The 18,993-nt window shown below is 42.7% G+C and overlaps 6 protein-coding genes across 6 annotated transcripts; 3 read left to right on the top strand and 3 right to left on the bottom strand.

The window, feature by feature from the left end:
- Window positions 1–1,590: 1,590 nt before the first annotated feature.
- On the top strand, window positions 1,591–3,526 carry LOC129590234 (uncharacterized). The gene is made up of 3 exons (XM_055485354.1): window positions 1,591–2,001; window positions 2,127–2,297; window positions 2,643–3,526. Exons 1-3 carry the CDS (start codon window positions 1,962–1,964, stop codon window positions 3,152–3,154), a joined length of 723 nt encoding a protein of 240 aa, XP_055341329.1. The 5' UTR covers window positions 1,591–1,961; the 3' UTR covers window positions 3,155–3,526.
- Window positions 3,527–3,864: 338 nt separating this feature from the next.
- Window positions 3,865–7,059, bottom strand: LOC129590118 (T-complex protein 1 subunit alpha-like). Its single transcript, XM_055485141.1, has 10 exons — window positions 6,766–7,059; window positions 6,621–6,706; window positions 6,433–6,561; window positions 6,238–6,335; window positions 5,925–6,035; window positions 5,550–5,858; window positions 5,316–5,491; window positions 4,858–5,174; window positions 4,635–4,798; window positions 3,865–4,245 (listed from the first exon to the last, which is right to left on the bottom strand). The coding sequence occupies exons 1-10, from the start codon at window positions 6,833–6,835 to the stop codon at window positions 4,056–4,058; spliced, it is 1,650 nt and encodes a 549-aa protein (XP_055341116.1). The 5' UTR covers window positions 6,836–7,059; the 3' UTR covers window positions 3,865–4,055.
- Window positions 7,060–7,585: 526 nt separating this feature from the next.
- LOC129590177 (uncharacterized) lies at window positions 7,586–10,169 on the top strand. Its single transcript, XM_055485244.1, has 5 exons — window positions 7,586–7,829; window positions 7,946–8,230; window positions 8,452–8,633; window positions 8,744–8,882; window positions 9,380–10,169. The coding sequence occupies exons 2-5, from the start codon at window positions 8,168–8,170 to the stop codon at window positions 9,878–9,880; spliced, it is 885 nt and encodes a 294-aa protein (XP_055341219.1). The 5' UTR covers window positions 7,586–7,829; window positions 7,946–8,167; the 3' UTR covers window positions 9,881–10,169.
- LOC129590176 (molybdenum cofactor sulfurase 3-like) lies at window positions 9,511–13,960 on the bottom strand. Its single transcript, XM_055485243.1, has 10 exons — window positions 13,585–13,960; window positions 13,284–13,446; window positions 12,920–13,125; window positions 12,372–12,753; window positions 11,752–12,145; window positions 11,440–11,679; window positions 11,215–11,377; window positions 11,021–11,144; window positions 10,523–10,943; window positions 9,511–10,457 (listed from the first exon to the last, which is right to left on the bottom strand). Exons 1-10 carry the CDS (start codon window positions 13,649–13,651, stop codon window positions 10,347–10,349), a joined length of 2,271 nt encoding a protein of 756 aa, XP_055341218.1. The 5' UTR covers window positions 13,652–13,960; the 3' UTR covers window positions 9,511–10,346.
- Window positions 13,961–14,361: 401 nt separating this feature from the next.
- Window positions 14,362–15,752, bottom strand: LOC129590212 (UPF0598 protein CG30010-like). Its single transcript, XM_055485316.1, has 2 exons — window positions 15,348–15,752; window positions 14,362–14,885 (listed from the first exon to the last, which is right to left on the bottom strand). Exons 1-2 carry the CDS (start codon window positions 15,570–15,572, stop codon window positions 14,412–14,414), a joined length of 699 nt encoding a protein of 232 aa, XP_055341291.1. The 5' UTR covers window positions 15,573–15,752; the 3' UTR covers window positions 14,362–14,411.
- A 118-nt stretch (window positions 15,753–15,870) lies between these two features.
- On the top strand, window positions 15,871–17,856 carry LOC129590211 (uncharacterized). The gene is made up of 2 exons (XM_055485315.1): window positions 15,871–16,592; window positions 17,070–17,856. Exons 1-2 carry the CDS (start codon window positions 16,099–16,101, stop codon window positions 17,674–17,676), a joined length of 1,101 nt encoding a protein of 366 aa, XP_055341290.1. The 5' UTR covers window positions 15,871–16,098; the 3' UTR covers window positions 17,677–17,856.
- Window positions 17,857–18,993: the final 1,137 nt, after the last annotated feature.

Genomic DNA, 18,993 nt, shown 5'->3' with positions numbered 1-18,993 from the left:
CTTCATAGTTTAATGAAGTGTAACAGGAAGCAGAGTGTGTTGTGTGTTATGAGTTGTGGTGGTGGATGGTGATGGATTACTGTGAAAAAATCATGAAAGTTCGAGAAAGTTGATTGCTTAATAGAGCAGACCATGATGTTCTGATCTGATGGTTATGGATGCTTAGTAACAGGTGGTTTTTATATGGGAAGTAGGTTGCGATGTACATTAAAAAGTTGTTCGAGAAAGTGTTAGGGTGATTCAGTTTGTTGACTGGATTTTTTTAGTTCGGTAGGTATAGAAAGAAATCGGAATAAGCAGAAGTTGCCTGTGAGCTGTTATGGATTTGAAAAAGTTTGCAGTGAAGAAGATTTTTCTCCTGTTGGTTATTTTGTGGTGGTCGGTTTGGATTTTAGTACAGTGCTGATTCAAGCTGCCGTGTTTTGTTTGACTTTGGTCGGTTTTTTTAGCTTCTGTATGGGTTAGTAAGTTTTCTTGCACAGAGATCTGCGTTAAATTTTTTTAAGTATTATTATCCTTAATAAAATAATGGAAGGTGATTCTAATCGGAAGAAATATGCGTGAATACATGCGTGAATACAGAAAACGTAAAATGCAAATTGAGGGTAATTGGAGTAGGAAGATAATTGAAGTAAGTAATGATGAAGTAAATAGGTTTATGAAGCGCTAAGTATTTTGATTTGTATAATGTGTTTTATGCGAACTGTAAAATTCGTGATTTGGAAAATTTAGATACCAGTGAGGCTGAAATCATCATGAAAATCGGTTTTATGGATTAGGGCTGCTTTATTAGATACGAATAATGTCATACCGCTTAAGTGCACACAGGGTTATGAACGTGTTTTCCAGACCCAAAATAAATTATGATGGTAATTTATTCTGGGTCTGGAACTAAGACCCTGGACTAGAAAAAAGAGCTTATCTTTGTTATGGCGGTTTACCAGGTGATCGGTTTTATAATATTTCACCTGAAAAATATTTTAAATTACGTCTTTAAAGTGCAGACAATAGGCTTCAAAAAGATTGCCCCTACGTTTTTCGAGCTCTAAACCTCTATCAACGAGATTAGTTAAAACGGAAAATCAATAATGTTCTCAAAAAGGACAATTTTTGTATAGGAAAAGATTAGGTAACAAAAGTGTGGCTAATTATTTTTACCCAAAAATTTTGTACTATACTATTTTCCTGTTTATGTATTATAATGTTCATGTACTATGCTCCTATTCATGTACTATATTATTTTCGATAACAAAAGTTTCAATTTCAAAGCCATCAAATTAAACGTCCTATTTTTATAAAGCCATTGCCGGCATTGGTGTTATCACTGCCACTAAACAGACCGACCGTTTCATCCTGGATAAGGAGCTTTATTTGAAAATAATTCAACAATGAACATATAATTTTCATTCTCATCTGGAATTCTGTATGTATAGCAAAAACTTGACTACTTTCAGTCGATACTACAGAATTCTGTTAGAAATCGTGCTGTTAGAAATCAAAATTATAAACCTCCTGGAGGCTGCAGTTAGATTTAGTTGGGCTCAGTAGTACACACAGTTACAACATACGATACTCTTAAATTATTTATATAGATATTATTGTTTTTTTTTATGAACCTGCCGCTATACAATCGAGTGAAACGAGATTGGGCCACGTAGTGTATTTTGAATTCTCCGACTCACTGAGTCAGTCTGAGTGTATATACTTTCATCAGGTTTTTAACTTTCAAATAACTTTTAATTTCCATTTGCCAGCTTTCATTTGCAACTTTTGATTATATCCGAGAAATCCAGACCTTTGCTCCTTTCCGAAGGCTGTGGCTAAGCACACCGTAGTAGAAAACACCAAGTACACCAGTGACCAGTGCCAACACTGAAGTCGAATCCTTCCTGTTTAGGCTTTTAGCGTTTTCCTTTTACGGCCTTAATTGATTTCCTTCCTTCCTTCCTGTTATTACCAGAATGGCTACATTTCCGAAGGCTGTGAACAAGAGCATCTTTGGTAAGCCGCGTACGTAACCGTCAACGAAAGCCGTAGACTGGGTTTGTGAGATGCTGAAGCACAAGTTGCACAACCGAAATATGTCGAGTATTATAAATTATTCCTCATTTTACGTGTTTGGTTAGACGCGAGAAACGGCGTTCCCGGGCCAGGAGCGTACAATGTGGGGGGCACATCCAACATGCCGCCAAAGCCATCCCGAAAGAACTCTGGACTATTGAATGGATCTCCACGGTCCCGCTCGTGCGAGTGCGTGCTGCCGTCCTCGAAGACTGATGATGGTTATGCCTATACGCGTGAGTTTCTACATCGTTGTTAACTTGTGGTTCCGCTTAAAAACATCGGTGACTTCTTTACCAGTACCGATAAGAGTGTAATTCAGGTGGTTCGTAAATGCGATTTAAATAGCAAATACCTCGTGAAATGTTCAGTTGAATGGTATTTTGATACATACATTCTGGATATTTGCATCGTTAAAATTTAAATAATTTCATGGATTTTTGTTTAACTAACTTCATAGTTGCATGAATTTTCATTTAAATAATTTCATGATTTGTTCTTTGTCGTATTTTAAAAAATAAACACGTGTACGCGACGACGTTGATAATGTTTTCGCTCCTTATAATGGCATGATTTTTCAGGCAAGAATGCTCGCGCTGATCGTCCTCGTCCGGCTGCGTTGGAATCAGGATCGGGATGGAAGGATAGCGTCGACGAAGGCTTAGATTTGGATGTCCGCAGTATTAACAGCTCAGTAGTCGAAGTTAGTTTTGCCTATCCTTCTGGCGGAAAATCCAGCAAAGAGCGCTTGCTAGAGGATCAGATTGCGGGGTATGCTCAGCGTCAGGGCGATCTGTTGCGAGACGTTACTGCACTGCAAGATATCATTGCACTGCGTGACCGCGAAAAGGCTCAGGATCTCGAGGAGCATGCCAGAGGAGAAGAAGTTCTGCGAGGGAACATCGCTGAGTTGCAGAAGAAATTAGCTGACATGGAGCCATTGGGAGCTCGTGTGCAACTGCTCGAGACGCGGGCATCTGAGTTGGCCAAGGAGCTCGACGAGGAACGATCGAAGAAGAAGCTGGCCTGGGGGTTGCTCGGCGTTGGGTTGGCGTTGTGCGCGATGATGCACCGCAACGCGGTCCGCAAGTAGATGGGCGGATGTGATGGAGATGGTGCCGTACTGCAGGAAAGGAGGAAAAGAAGTAGGAAGTGTTGCAGGAATGGGTAATTTTGTTGTTTTCCTGTACATTTTGGAAAACGTGCAGTTATTAAAATATACGTGTTTTATATAAATTTTCTGTATTTTTTCGCGGCGTTTCTTTATCCAGGCGCCGCCGTTTTGTGAACAGTTGTGATTTATTGCTTATTGTACAGCTGCGGTCGTCATTGTACATAGTTTTTAACACAATTCAGACTGCTGTTTTAATGTGATATTATGAGTATTAAGAGTTTTTGATACATTCATCTGTGATATGAACTAACGCTGTGTTGAAAGCCAATAAAACGAAGCGTTATCATCTTGGCTGCAAAAAAGCAAGAAGTCTGAAGAGCCTTGCTAAAACTTCAATTTCCTGTGGTTAAGTTTCCTCGAAATAACTCGAATTGTGTTAGAGTTTGTGGAGATGAACGATAGCAATACTTATTTGTAACCACAAGTCCCCATACCGATAACAAACTTAATTCAGTATAAATCATTTTACTTATTTAAAATTTTGCTCATCGTTGTACTGTACAGTTAGCAAAAGTACTTAAAACTTTTCAGGTTAACGTCGATTTTTTGAGATCTTTATGCACATTACACGGTGTGCAGGTGTAATATCTCTTGATTCCAAAATAATTACTCGGTCGCAATGAAGCGTTTCCCCTTTTACTGTTTAAGAGTAATGATTTAATCGAAAATCTGACTGCAGACATTAATGCAAAAGACAACCAGTTAACCATGAGTTTCGCACAAGATTTCAACAAATAAAACTACGACAACAAGCTCGTAGCAGTTAATTAACCATAGAAAAGGAACACATAAATTTCAAAAACTGTATTGTCTTGGTTGACTAATCACAACACTCATCGTCGCGGCCACGCGGAGGATCGTCAATCAGTTTGATCATGTCGTCAATTCGTAAGATGGTGATAGCTGCTTCCGTAGCGAACTTGAGGCTTTTCACTTTCGACATGGTCGGTTCCAAAACGCCGGCTTTCTTGTTGTCGCGCACTTCACCGTTTACCAGATCAAGACCGTACCTGATAAGAAACGAAAATTCGTAAGTCAAAAATCGCAGAACTACGCGTATACGTAGAACTATCGCTGTGAATAACCCACTCATTAATCAACAGCATATAAACCTGACAATGTACCATTTGTACTGTACATACGACGAATGAATATAACTAGAATAACAAATTATGCGCTGAATCGGTAAAAAAATTTAATCCCCGCGATGATGACTCTTGCAAACTGAATCACTCGCGGATACACTTCCAAAAAGGCAGCACCACGCGCATTAAAAATGGTGCAAATAGGTATTTCGCTTAAAATAATGTATTGTACATTGTGCACATAGGAATAATTAACAGCGCGATGAAAAACCGGTTACGTGAAGCAAGCAAAGGAAATAAAACTGAATAAATACCATTTGAGATATTCGTGCTCCGTTTTGGTCTGCGCACTGTTGTGGAAGGCGCGTAGCTTGGCCACCAATTCCGTGGCGTCCTGCGCGGCGTTGACCGCTAACGTCTTGGGAATAACCAGTAAAGAACGCGCAAATTCTCCAATAGCCAGCTGCTCTCGCGAGCTCTGCAAGGATACGAGCATAAACAACAACTTTACAACAACAAACTCTCCAGCGTGAATACCAGCGTAGTGGCGAAATTCTCTAGGAAGATGGACAGCGCGGTCTCCACGGCACCTCCACCCACCACCACTGTTTTGGATTCCATGACGCGCTTCACGACGCACAACGAATCATGCACCGATCGTTCCATCTCGTCGACAAAGTAGTCGTTGGCACCGCGCAGGATGATGCTGGCCGCTTTGCGGGCTTTGGTGCCTTTGATCAGGATCAGCTCATCGTCGCAGATACGCTCCTGGACAACTTCATCGGCCTGACCCAGGAAGGAAGCCTCGAAGCTCTCCTCGCCTTCCATATTGGCCAGATTCATCACGAATGTGGCTACAGAATCAATCAAACCGTAATCAGTTTACATTTGCACAAGCATACTGATGTGTGCATTGGCTGTTGGCGAATAACGCTGAGAGATCCGTACAACCATCCATACACATGAAGTAAAAACATTCGCAATGCCAAAATTACCTCCGGTTGCTTTAGCGATGGCCTTCATATCCGATGGCTTAACGCGTCGCACACCCATAGCTCCGTTCTCCACAAAATACTTCAGGCACAGATCGTCAATGCCGCCGGTAGTTAAGATAACATTAGCGCCCGCATTCAAAATTTTCTGAATACGCTCCTTAGTAATATCCAACTCCCTGCAACATATCACTGCCATGAAGAAAAACTTAAAATCTGATGGTGCGCACCGCTCACCGTTTACGAATATCCTCAAGTTTAGCCGGATCCGTCACCAACACCTGAATACCGAACATCAGTTTCGCTTTCTGCAGACTGAAATCCAGACAGGCAATCTTGGCTCCGGTGATCTTCCTGGGCATCTGCTGCGAGGCGATGGTGCAGTTGAGCGCATAACCCGGCACCAAAATGCTTTCTCGACTACTGCGGCCGTGCGCCTTCAGAATGTTGACGGATTTGATGGGCACTCGGAAACCGCCTTTGCTGTCCGTGTAGCGCACCGCCGTGGCAGCGTCTACTACCATGTTGGAGAAGAATTCCGAATCTCTGCGAAATTTATGTGCAATGTGATGTATACATCCAGCGTAATCGAAGCTAAACGTATAAACGTACGGGCCGATCAGTTTGGATGACATGCTGGTTTTCGCCACACTGAGTAGCGTGTCCCGTCCAAGATCATCCGTGGGAACAATCAAATGCTCTTGGATGTATTTCACTGCTTCCCTGCGAACAATTATATCAATTTATTACACATATTTTTATACCTAAATTAAATTATTAAATCCAGTAAATTTGTTTTTTCTTTCTCAGTTTTTTATTTAATTTTTAATTTATTCGCATCTTTCTTATTATTTTCTGTTTAATTTTTCAAGGGCCAGTATTTGGTATCATGATTTAATTCCAGCCGCAGTGCACGAAAACTCACTTGCAAGCCAAAAGATAACCACTGATGATCGAAGTTGGATGGATTTTTTGTTTCACTAATTCGTCAGCATTGGCTAACAACTCCGCCGCTAGGATTACCTACCAATCCAATTCAAATTAGCTGCTTGTATCGTTAGGCATATAAACTTAATACGACGGATCAATGTGACTACCACAAAATGTTCAATCAACGTACCACCGATGTAGTTCCATCGCCAACTTCTTTATCCTGCAGATCAGCCAACTCGCACAAGATCTTCGCAGCGGGATGTTCAACTTCCAACAGCTTCAGAATCGTGGCTCCGTCGTTCGTTATCGTAACATCCTGTTAAGATATTCTCTTAAACCCTGGATTCATTTATGACCGTAAGAAAGCGAAGGTACCCCAATATCGTCGACCAACATCTTGTCGAGGCCCACAGGTCCCAGGGAGCTCTTGACGATATTGGCAATGGCGTTCACGGCCATCACTGGAAAACGGGATATTAGATTACTCCCGTCAGTCAATCAATCAATCTGGCGCACATACCATTTTGAGATCTCACTGTGTTTCCCGAGATGCGTTCTCCCTGGATCGTCAACAGATTATCCGGATTCATTTTCAGATCAAATTTGTAGGATTTGATAAACGGTGTTTAAGAACAGTTACGCTAATCAACATCAGCAACTTAACTCTAAGGATCTATAACTAACAATTAAAAATCCAGTCTCCCCAAATCCCAATTATCCTTAAAATTATATTCTGTTGTAAAAACAGAAAGCAAATTACAAAATTTAACAGCAGCAGATTTTTTTAACTTTTCCAATAGCTTTCTTGCTTCTGGCTTTGGGCGCCGGATGAGAGTGCAAAATGTGCAAAACGAGTGGCGCAGTAGCACAGGCTTTGAGATGCGAACCGCAAACGGTTGTTCTTGTCACTACTCTCTGGGCGGTTACCCGAACGACTAAATTTTCATCTATTGTCGACAGGAAATTCATTTTAGGGCTGGGAACAGGACGGCTAGATTGCCCTGAACCTGTAATTTTTCAATTTTTCCCTCCCTGAACCTGTCCTGTCCCTGAAACTCACCGTGCTGAATTACCTGAACCTGTCCTGAGCCTGAAACTATTCACCCTGAGCCTGACCTGAAATCCTGAGCCTGTTTAAGTTAAATAAGTTAAATTGTAGTTGTATAATTTTTTCCGTATCGGCACATTTCAAAAGCGATATGTAGCCAGTAGCGAAACGAGCTAAGCTCGCATTTCTTAGAGTAGCGTAATAAGGTAGCGAGTTTTTTATGCGCTTTTAGCGCGTGATGCACTTTGGGGCCATCACCCGCAGTTGTCAACTTACGGGCGCCAGGTTTCCCTTTCGAAACTTTGTGAAATTTCGATAACCTTAATTTTCTTAAAAATTCAGGTTCCTGCAGGACTAAGGTACGCCCTGTCCCTGAACTTTCAGGGAGTTCAACTGCCCTGAACCTGAACCTGAGCCAAATTTCAGGTCAGCATTTTACCCTGAAACTGTCCTGCAGGGACAGGATCCTGCAGGTTCAGGACAGGATCCCTGCCCTGCGCCCAGCTCTAATTCATTTGTTTGGCCTGGTGACTCGTGTAAGTCGTGTTCTCTATAACTTTATTCTTTCATCTCCACTTCAAAGACCTGCATTGAAGTGTGTACGGTATTCTTTTGTATTGAAGTATAGATATTCTTTATATAAATTTTACAGCAAAGATCTTTCAAATTGTTCTGCTGGTATATGATTTGAATCAGCTTTGTGCGTTATGGAAGAAAGAGCTGCACTCTCCAGTTTATGGCATCTGTAACTCGCTTGCGCTGGCTGAAAAGCTAGACTGCAGGTCGCAGGACTCAGCAAGAGCTGCTGAGTTTCTTTTAAAGCTTTCGTTTCATCGTTCTATCTCCATTCTTTTCGTAAACCCGCTGTGTTAAAATGAATCCAAATCAAAGACGTGGTCCAACCGGGCTGAGCTCCTACCGGGATCAGCAGTTTCAGGTAAAACTAGTTAAAGTACTTATCGTTGTTAGAGTTGTAGATGGTAGTTTGCTGTTTGCCTGTGATCGAGTACATGTAGTTCGTTAAGTCTGAAGATCGTATTAAAACGTATTATTGCATCGTATTAAAACGTTTGCACATTTCTGCCGGTCTGTTCTTTGCAAGCGATGTTTGCTTTTTCGTGGTACTAATGTATTATATAATCGGTTGTTCTTCGACAGGGATCTCTGAAAGAACAGGAAGAAAAGCTGAAAACCAGCTCCACTTTGTACATTGGCAATCTTTCCTTCTTCACAGCAGAAGACCAGATCTACCATTTGTTCTCCAAAGCAGGCGATGTTAAGCGTGTCGTCATGGGACTGGACAGGAACACGAAAACCCCCTGTGGTTTCTGCTTTGTCGAGTAGGTGGCATGCTGCGGGCGCTGCAGCTGATTCGTATTCATGCTTTTCGGACCCTTCGACAATTCGCTCAGCGCGCAGTTTAGTTGTTTCTGTATTTTTTTTATTTTAGGTTTTATTCACGAGACGATGCGGAGGATGCAATGCGTTTTGTGTCGGGCACTCGCTTAGATGAGAGAATCGTGCGGTGTGACTGGGATGCGGGTTTCGTGGAGGGTCGACAATACGGCCGTGGACGTCATGGCGGTCAGGTAGGCCGATTTTGCCGAAACTGTACCTATTGTTGTTATATACAGTACTTACTTAGATCGACTTGTGTTTCGCTCCACTCGACTGTTAGATGATGGCACAATAAATCGTACTTTCCATACTAATGCGAAACTATTGTAATCGTAAAACAATATCGAATGTTTTTTCTTTTTCATTTCTACTTGAATTTTGAAATGCTTTCTCATGCATGCTTCCATTGAATCGTTTTTATGGTTTTGTTGTAATTTATTTTTGCAAGTGTAGCTCACCAGTATATAGATCAGCGCAATGGAGATTTTCATGTTTTCGCATTTCTACTTGAATGTTACAAGGCTTTCCGGACTTTCCTCGTGCATTCTAGTGGTGCTGAATTCCGACTTAATGTTTTCGTTTGTTTTTATGACTTGTATATTTTATTGCTATAATTTGGAATGTCATGCAAATCAGCGACGGGGTTGCTCCGTGAAATCCGTACTGACTGGTCTTGTTGTACATATAGGTCCGAGATGAGTTCCGTGTGGATTACGACGCCGGCCGCGGTGGCTTCGGGAAGATGGTACAGAACCGTATGCTCGGCGGCGAAGGCGGTCCAAATCAGCCGCGGCGCTTTGAGCGCGGCAAGCGCAAATGGCAGGAAGTTGAACTGGACGACAAGGGTGAGCCCATTACGGATCTGCGACAGAAAATTCGTAAAATCCATCAGCCCAACCAAAACCCAGAAGAGACGACAGCAACGAATGCTGAAACCGAGCAACCGAAGGAAGGCGATGAAAGTCATGAGACCGAGACAGCTGTGAAGACGGAAACATCTGAAGAGGACGTAGCTACCAGTGCAGAAGCGGAAGTACCACAGACGGAGGAAAGGCAGGAAGAACCGGCAAAGGATTCACCCGAACTGGTGGATCAGGAGATGAACGGAGAACAGACCACGGAAGCGAAGGATGGAGAGCAGCCGACGGAGGGGGATGCGGAAATGGCTGAGGAAGAAAACTGGGAATGAAATTGTAGACTTGTTGACATGTTCTTTCACTTTTGGATCCTGATGGATACCATAACATTGTCGTACTACACAGATAAAAATCTTGTTATAACAGATTCCGGCTACGCTATTTTAAACGTTGTTTGCAATTTTTGGAGATTGAATTGCGGCATGGTGGTTTACTTATGTTAAGTAACATCTGTCTGGAACTGACTGGGACATTTACTGCAAAGCGTACATGGTTTCTAGTTTTGGTAATTATGGGAAAAGTGATAATAATAATTACGATAAAGTTGTATGTTATTCTTGAGGCATTAACACGTGGAATACAGACTACATAATTTACAAGAGAAAATCCAGTATCACACGGGATGTCACCGGACTGCGATAAGTTGAACATCAAACTTTTTTAAAATTAAAAACTGTCAAGCTGCGCCCAGCAAAACGACTGCCAATGACAACTCTGATCACAGCACAGCGGAAATTATTAAGCTATCACACTGACGGTATCGTTGACGGATAGAAATGGGGAATCTCTCCATTGTGACACATCGGCTTGATGCACTCCAACCGGACGGACAAGAATACCAAAACACATCTGTAATCCAAAACATGATTATTAAACGTCCAATTCCAAACACAGGAAATGAAGGTTGTCCTCACCTCTTTTCCTCTCAGTTTAATTAAGCTCTGCAGCGGTTCCGGCGTTCGTTTTCCACTGACTGGATCCACACTGACCATTTGACAGCGTGAGCACTTCTCCACCACCTCCATCTCGACATTTCCCATGCGTATCCGCCTCCATTCATCCTCCTCAAACGGCTCGGTGGTCTGTATAACCAAATTCGCACGCATCCGTTCTAGCAGATCATCGCGGCTAAATTCGTGCGGCATTGGAATCAGTCTAAACAAATGGTCGAGACTGGCGGTGCAGACAACCAGGAAGGGTGCGCTATTTGCTGCCGAGTGGGAACTCGATACCGACCCATTCCTGGCGTGATAACGCATCAGTTTGTAAGTGTCGTCGCATAAAACAGAGGACAACCATGGCGAGACATCTGGACCGCAGTCATAAGCTTGAACTCTGAAACAACAGCGTACTGACTACTACTGAGTATACCATTTCAGTTATTTTTATTGCATTCTGAAGCATCCTAGTACTTTTGACCGCACACGCGTCCATCCACGATTCCGTTATCATGATGTCCATTCGGCAACTGAAAATTCCAAAATTTCTCACGGTTTCCATTGGTTAATTTGGCAGTCAAATCCAAATCATCGATCCCTGATATCCCATTCCATGTTTATTAAGAAATTCTGGATAATCCAGTAATGATAATTTACTCAATACCAACCCGGAGCCGATAAGATAATTTTTCCATCGTCCAGATCAATATGAGCCGATATTTGTGCGAGTCTGGAATTGTGCTTCAACGTCATGCATGTGCCGCTGGAGTTCTGAATGTAGAACTTCCGGTCCAGCACAAAACCCTCTTCGCCAATCGGCCATTTGGAAATCTATCGGTAAGTAACACTGTATTTTGCGCCATTCACGAACAGCGGCACAATATTAGACTTACGGAGGCAGCTTTGCACGATTTAATGGGATACATAAACATTGCCGATATCCTTCGATTCTGCTGATCCAATGCGTTAAAAACCGGTCGTAACTGCGTGTTCTTTTCCTTAAAAACATCATAGATAACTTGGATAAAACGATTGACATCATCCACATTTGACATATAGCCGAATGATATCCGGACAGCGCCGGTTGGACGGCCATTGACGAGATCCACACTATCACCGCAAACATGGCCTGCCTACATGCAAAATATGCAGAAATATAGCAACATTGTAACACTTCAGATTCAGTATGGCCAAGCAGGAATTACTTGATAGTTTGCTTTAATATCCGCTGTTGTCAATCCCAAGTATTTCTGGCATGCGCCGGTATTGCAAAAACATCCAGTGCGCAGCTGGATCTTAAATGATTCCATAACCTTTTCCACTTCCATAAATCCAACATACGCCCCGCTGGCCGTTTTCAGATTGAACGTCACGATCGGGCCTTGCACCGCCTGATCATTGAAATCACCGTTTACGTAAATTTCGCACACAGGTTTGTCGCTATAATGCCGTAAATCGTTTAGGCATTTGTATGCGTATTTCGTCAAAGAGAAAGTATAGCTCGAAATGGAAATCATGCCACCGCCAAGCTTTTCCAGAGCGTCAAAGCCGTGCTTAAGGGAAAGAATATCGAGGAAATTGATAGTGCCATCCTCAAATCTACGAAAACCAACTTCATGCATGTAATTAACATGTATACCATGCCTGTAATTAACACTGCGCTGCATATAATACTCTTATATAAATGTGTGCTATATTACATAAAATACCAAACGGCAAACACAATTTGCGCTTGTGCGAAATTGAAGAAAAAACACTCGACGAAGATACAATTGTGGAAACGTTGCAAACTGATTCAACTAGCAAAGACTCGGAGTTTCTCTACCTCTGATGAATTTCCGATCGCGAAACATGAAATCGTTCCTCGCTAACCGCAATATCCACCGTTCCACCACCAAAGTACGTCTTCAATAACGAAGATTCAGCTTTTTTATGTACCAGTAACGCTCCCAGTCCCGTAGGATATCCAAATATCTTATAAAAGGAGAGAACAACGAAATCTGGCTCATAACGAGATAAATCGAGAATCCCGGTAGAAACTAGCGCAGCCGCATCCAGAAGAATTCTCCAGTTATTCTTCTGCAGACGTTCGATCCATTCTAGAGGATATCGTCGACCGGAGAAATTGCACTGTCCAGGATATGCAAAAAGCTTTCCACCATCTTCCTTCGCATTATCCCGCATTTCGCAAAGAGCGGCAATATTATCTGCGACAAAAACGCTTATACTGTTATATATACAATGTACTTGTACACTGAACACAAAGCTCTTGCAGTAGTGCTTTTCTATGTGCATATAGCCATACTGAATATAAGTGTGTGCAGCGTTTCTCTGCAAGTAACGATAAAATTTAATCACATAAAAATAATTTACCATCTGTGATGCAGGTGACGTTCGCTCCTCGTGAATGCGCTAATTCCCGCATTCCGAGAACGGAAGTGTGGATTTCGCGCAGATGACCGAAAATTCCATTTTGCCCAAAAGCAAAATTTTCCGCGACAAGTTTTAAGGATGCGGTAGCCCCACTAGTAAATATCACGGAATAACTCGAGGCATCCGTCTTGAAATGCGCCAAGATTCTGCAACCACAAAATCACCGTCAACAAAATGCTTTTTTTCCGTGGAACAATGAAATCGTCCATTGTTCAAGGTTGCGCACGAGATAATACTTTCCGGCTCCTAAGCAGCGAATATAAAAAAGAAAAGAACACTGATAATTATTATAGCAGCCACTTACTTGCGACGCAGTACGCCGATCTGAGCTGAAGTATGCAAACTCGCAGCATGACGACTGTGCGGATTACTCAGCAAATTTCCCGGGGAGCACATCTCCGCCATCCAGCCTTCCATCTGGCTTTTGGCAAACAAAGTGGCTCCGGCATGATCCAGGTAGACATTTTCTAACAAATGCCACAAAATGCTATTGCGTCTGCATTATACGCGTCATAAATTCAAAGCATCAAAAGCATGCACAAAATCTGCTCTTGAATGTAGTTGTGTTACTGCGTCGATCTGCAAAACGCAGTTTTTTATCTCACCGTCCAGTTGTGGGAATTCCTCTGCGCGATTGAAATGCAGTTCGGGGATCCCGTCTGTGCCATTCATAATTGCAGCAGCTCCAACTTTAACGTGGAAAGCAGCAGCAGCTCTAACTTTAGCCACAAATCCGATACCTAAAACTTCGAATCAAGTCGATCAGCTGCGAGTTGGGCCGCGAACACGCTCCCGCGCACGTTTCAAACGGTGAAATTCTATCACGCGATTATGCTGCATATATAACAATCGTCGGAGCTTTCTCATGATTAAGCAATAATCGCTACCATTCCGCTGTACAAACGCAAAAACAAACAAAGAACAGACCGGTATGCAGTATGCACAACATGACTGGCACAGTACAAAACGCACTGCCCTGCAAACACGATTTCTCAGGTCTGTTGCGTAACCTGAAGCGATTGATACAGGTAGGAAAAGTGTACTAGTATACAGTAAATGCAGACTTGTATAGAAGTACAGCAAATGCTTACTGAGTGGTTGTTTCCGAAGCTGTTTGGAAATGTTTGGTGAAGCTGTATGTAATTTTACATAATAAAAATTTAATGCAACTATTATGCAGTATATGTATGTAGTATAATTATGATATACATATCTATATTTAATTCTTATATCGTAGTATATCGCCGATATTCTTTTGTTTTTCAACAATTTTGTTGTTCTCTTTAATTTTTTTATCGCATCACAGCTGCAATAATCATTTTTTATCACATAAAATTTAGATTAATTTAATTATGTAATACACATATTCTATATATGCAGCATTTAATAATTTTTTATATACAAACATACATCTACACCGCGTGCCGGAACTTTAGTCAGTATTTTTCAGTGTATGTTTTTGCCCGAGCCAGTTAAACCATTTCGGCGGTCTACTTTCGTCGCCGCTCTCAAACACAAAACCTTTGCTAAACTCAATTGCTAACGAAGATTTAATTAATGCTCTTCCCAGTTCCGCTTGCTCAGGCGGTGAAGGGTAATACACACGCCCGGAAGTGGGATCCATCGACAGCAATTCCGGAATGAATTCAAGTGATAGCAAATCCCCTCCACCGTTATAACTCAAGCGCTGCTGTCCATCTTTTTCTATTAAGTGCGTGTACACGATAGGACGGTCATCACAGCGCACGAAATTCCTTTCGCGACCACACGGCGAGAGATAGGGAAACTCCGGATAGCGCTCCGGAGCAAAGGTGTTTACTTTTAAGCGCGATGTGAAGAAATGGAGGAATTTTTTCTCTTTAAAACATGAAGTGAAATTTTTAATTTTGGCATCGTCCAGGAATAACTACAACAACAGCGCAAAGCCACCACTATTTAAACATATTTAATGCACTTCCACCACTATTTAAACATATTTAATGCACTTCCGAGTACTGCAAAATTAATAATGTTATCGAGATGCGTGGTTTTTTACAGCAAGGGTTAGCGATAGCATTTTATCTTAAGATAAAATGCTATCGTGCGTGTACACGATAGGACGGTCATCACAGTTTTAAGCTTAAAACTGCAAAATGCAATTATCATGAATTATGCATGAGAAAACTAATGCGCAAAACCAAAACTCCGCAGTCCGGAGAAAAATAAATCGCAATTCCCCGTCCGCAACTCCGCAATCGAAAAATAAATAAAATAAACTCTGCAGTCCGGAGAATTGTTAAGCCAAATTTCTTAAAACTCACAAATGGTAAACTATATAAGCTGTCAAATCTTAAATGCTGCAGAACCCAAAGCGCAATCGTATTCGTACCTGTCCCTGGTGATCTATGTAGTAGAAATATTCCCGGATTTTTGGCTCTGGCGACTGGCCTTGCACGTAATGCAATTTCCGTAGACACATGCGGTATACCGGTGCCGTCCACGTTTTTGTTTTAGGATAATCTGCCTGGTTGTCAGAGTGATATTGATAGCAATGCAGTTTAGGCAGGAGTGAAATGGATGGGCCAGCGGTTTTGGATAGCGCTGCTAGCGGCATTGGTTAATTATGTCACTGTGAACGGATATTCGGAGTGCAGAAAATATTAAAACGGATACCGCTCTGCAATGAGTTTTACGCAAAAATAATTGAAACCAAAGGTAGCAACTGCAAAACACCGTACAGAAAGAAAACATGACAACAACTTTTTTCAAAAACAGCTGAAAATGGTAAACAGAGCCTGGGAAGTGGAATCAAAAATCAAAACTCCTAAGGTACATGCAAACTGCACGATGTGGCAGTTACTGACGTTTTAATAAACCAGTTGCTTTCCTTGGCATGCATTGGATTTTCGTTGCAGCTTTTCTGGTTTTACAATTTAGAAATCCGAATTTGTTTACAGTTTACTTTACTTACATAGTTTCCTCCTTTTTTTGGGATTGTCATTTGTGATTGTCTGTTCTCTTTCCAACCGTACGCGGTGCAATAATACCTATGTTTTCTTTTAAAACTGTCTCCGGGTTTGTAAACCGTTTGGTTTGATTGGTGGGTCTTGTTTTTGCGTGAACACTAAAATCGCACAACAATGCTGGCACTCCAGTGCGCCCAGCGTGTTCTCCTGGGAAGCAGGTCCGCTGCTCACAGCAGCGTGCGTTATAATAATCGCACTAAACGATTCCCGAGACCTGCCTCTAGGGACCATCTGCCACCGAATAAACGAGGCGATGCCCACTGGATCCGCAGTAAAACCATTAAGGAGCCGAATCATACAGGAATCAAGGCGATGAGTGTGGTCATGCCAGATGTTATTAAGATCTCCCGCGAACGGAGACCGCATCTCTTCGATCAAGACGGTCGTGCTCGGCGCTCTTTGCCTAATATGATTCCACCGCCGGAAGCACTAAATGAAGAATCCACTGGTGAACCGAAAAAATTGTCCGATGCCTCCGCACCAACAGATGCTATTCAAACCCGCGGCGGTGCGAGTGATCGAGGAGAAGCCGCAGTGTATGCGGAGGATGGATCTGTCAGTGTTCACGAGGCTGGCAATCGGATGGCCAAGGTTCCGGAATTTGCTCGGTAGGCAAAAGAATCACCGTCTATACAACAGCGTTACGAAATAGCATAACTGATGGTAAACCGCAACACCGTCACATTTTTGACAGCCTACAGTATATCTATATGTTGCGCGACAGGGTTCTTTGTACGCAATGACATTGCGTACGCGATGTACGGTAATAGTACCAGTTGAAAGGTGGAAAAAAGCAAAAATATTAAAATTCTGGTTAACGTGATTTGAATTCTGAGGACAAAGGCTATATTATGCTTTTTTGTTTGAGATATTGATTGTTTTTCTGATACGCTTTGTATTAATGAAACTGTGGATTAATGCAATGCGACAGAATACGTACGTAGTAGTACATACTACCGGGTAGTAATAATTATTGGGCAATCAAATGTGATATGAAACTCATCAAAAATTATGGTCTAGATGTCACTGTACGAAATACGACTTTGAAAACTTCACAGTCAATGAATTATTTTCCTTCGTTGTAGGTTTGCGGAATTTCGGGAAAGTCACTTGGATTTCGATCCGGCGAAACTGCACGTGGTATGGAGAGTGAAAACCATGGCCGGCCGTCAAAAGTATGAAAAGAAAATCATGGTCGATCTGCAGCTCGACCGACCCATGAACGAGATGGTTCTCATCAAAAACACGCCGGCTACAAACGCGAAGCTGTGGATGGTGAAGCATCTGATCCGCATGAAGCCCTTCGTGATTCCCGACCCGAAGAGTGTGCCGACGGAGGAGAATTACAAGGGCATGCTGCTGAAGCGCAACGGGGAGTTTGTTCCCTCCAAGTACTATCGTGACAATTACTTCCGAGCGGTCAATCGACCCGAACTGGAAAGATATGTCATGCTGACATCCGATAAAGAACCGTACATGCGGAAAGTGTGGTTCAAAGGAAGCAAGGATGGCAGTCTGCTCAATCATTGGTCCAGCGACGGCGCAGCTAATCCTACACGCGAGGGAGGCGAACTGAAGAAATTCTTCATTCCGGGTTCGGAAAATTGGGATAGGGAAAAACGATGGAAGGAGAAGAAGCCGACCGCCTACGACAGAGGCGGTGATTTAGCGTACCACAAGATTGGCAGTTAATAGTACAGTTGGTGATTTCTTGTTTGCGTTGCCGGCTTTACAGTTATCGATTGTTTTATCTGGCGCTACAAATCATCATTGTAATATAAATATACGAGTAATGTTTATCCGTGCCAAGATTTTGGTTTTCACCGGTTAACTTCTGTTCCCCTAGCCAATTTTCATTGAATAAATGACATCTTGAAACTTAGAATCTCCTCAGTGTTGCGGTGGGGTTGTAGGCCGGTCAAAATTTCCATCAGATCGTTCCTCAAGCCCATCGGTCATTTCAAACTTTGTTCCTTAGTAGTAACACAGTAACAAATGTCGAATGCCGCATGCACAGTCAGCTATAAAAACCAGCAGCAGTGGTTGCTGAGAGATTGCGGTGGTGTCCAGATTGCAACACTATTTTACCTATACTGCAATTCGGTCTGTGAGTCGGCTTATAAAATTTTTTTTCTGGCGTAGGAATATGGTAATCATCTTACTGCCAGCGAGCAACGTTGCCGGCGAGTAGTTGGAGGACGATGGGCAGCCTGAGAGGCATGTGGCCAACATGCAGGTTTTTAATACTGTTGCAGCTGCACCTGTGTGCGGGATGTCCGACTCAACCTCAGCGGCCGGCGTCCAACTCGGAGTATCCAGATTCCAGACTGTGAGTAACGTAAGTACAATACTTATATATGGTAACTGCTGAATCTGTTCTGAGTCGTTCAATCTCATTGCAGTATTTGGAAATCCTCTTATTAGGCTTTATTACTATCTTCATTATAATTATACAGCCTTCATCGCAACGTGTACAAGTACTCAAGATAAGTTTGATTACATTGTACAAGCATTATTGTCAGATCCTGATTGTCCGATCATAATAATACTCCGAGTGTTTTCATACTGATGCATCCTGAATAACTGGCTCACGTATAAAGCTTGATAGTGAACGAAATGTTGGCGGAAGCGTGGCAGAAAAATCGGCAGGATGACCGGATCATTCTGACGCGGCTGGCCCCTAGTGATTTCGTGACGGATAGCATAATTTACCGGCCGCGACTGGGGACAATGTGACCTTCCGGTGCGAAGTCTCGGATGGCAGTGACGGGCGCGATTTGTCCTGGCTGCACCAGGACCGCACTGTTTTTGAAACCGGCCGACCACGTCCGTGGCCGATGGAGGACACCTCGGGACAGCAATACAACTTCACCCGTATAAACAACACCCTCATCTTCCTGATCAGCAATATCAGCATGGCCTCCGGCGGCTCTGTCCACTGCATCGCCGCCCCCTCGGGCCCCGCTTACTCGCCCCGCCCGCGTGTCCTGCAGCGCTACTTACTGCTGC

This window comes from Paramacrobiotus metropolitanus, unplaced genomic scaffold, assembly GCF_019649055.1.
Source record: "Paramacrobiotus metropolitanus isolate TYO unplaced genomic scaffold, Prichtersi_v1.0 Parri_scaffold0000039, whole genome shotgun sequence".
Classification (NCBI taxonomy): domain Eukaryota; kingdom Metazoa; phylum Tardigrada; class Eutardigrada; order Parachela; family Macrobiotidae; genus Paramacrobiotus; species Paramacrobiotus metropolitanus.
Note: the sequence above shows the minus strand (reverse complement) of the source record. Positions and strands in the feature narration are given on the sequence as shown.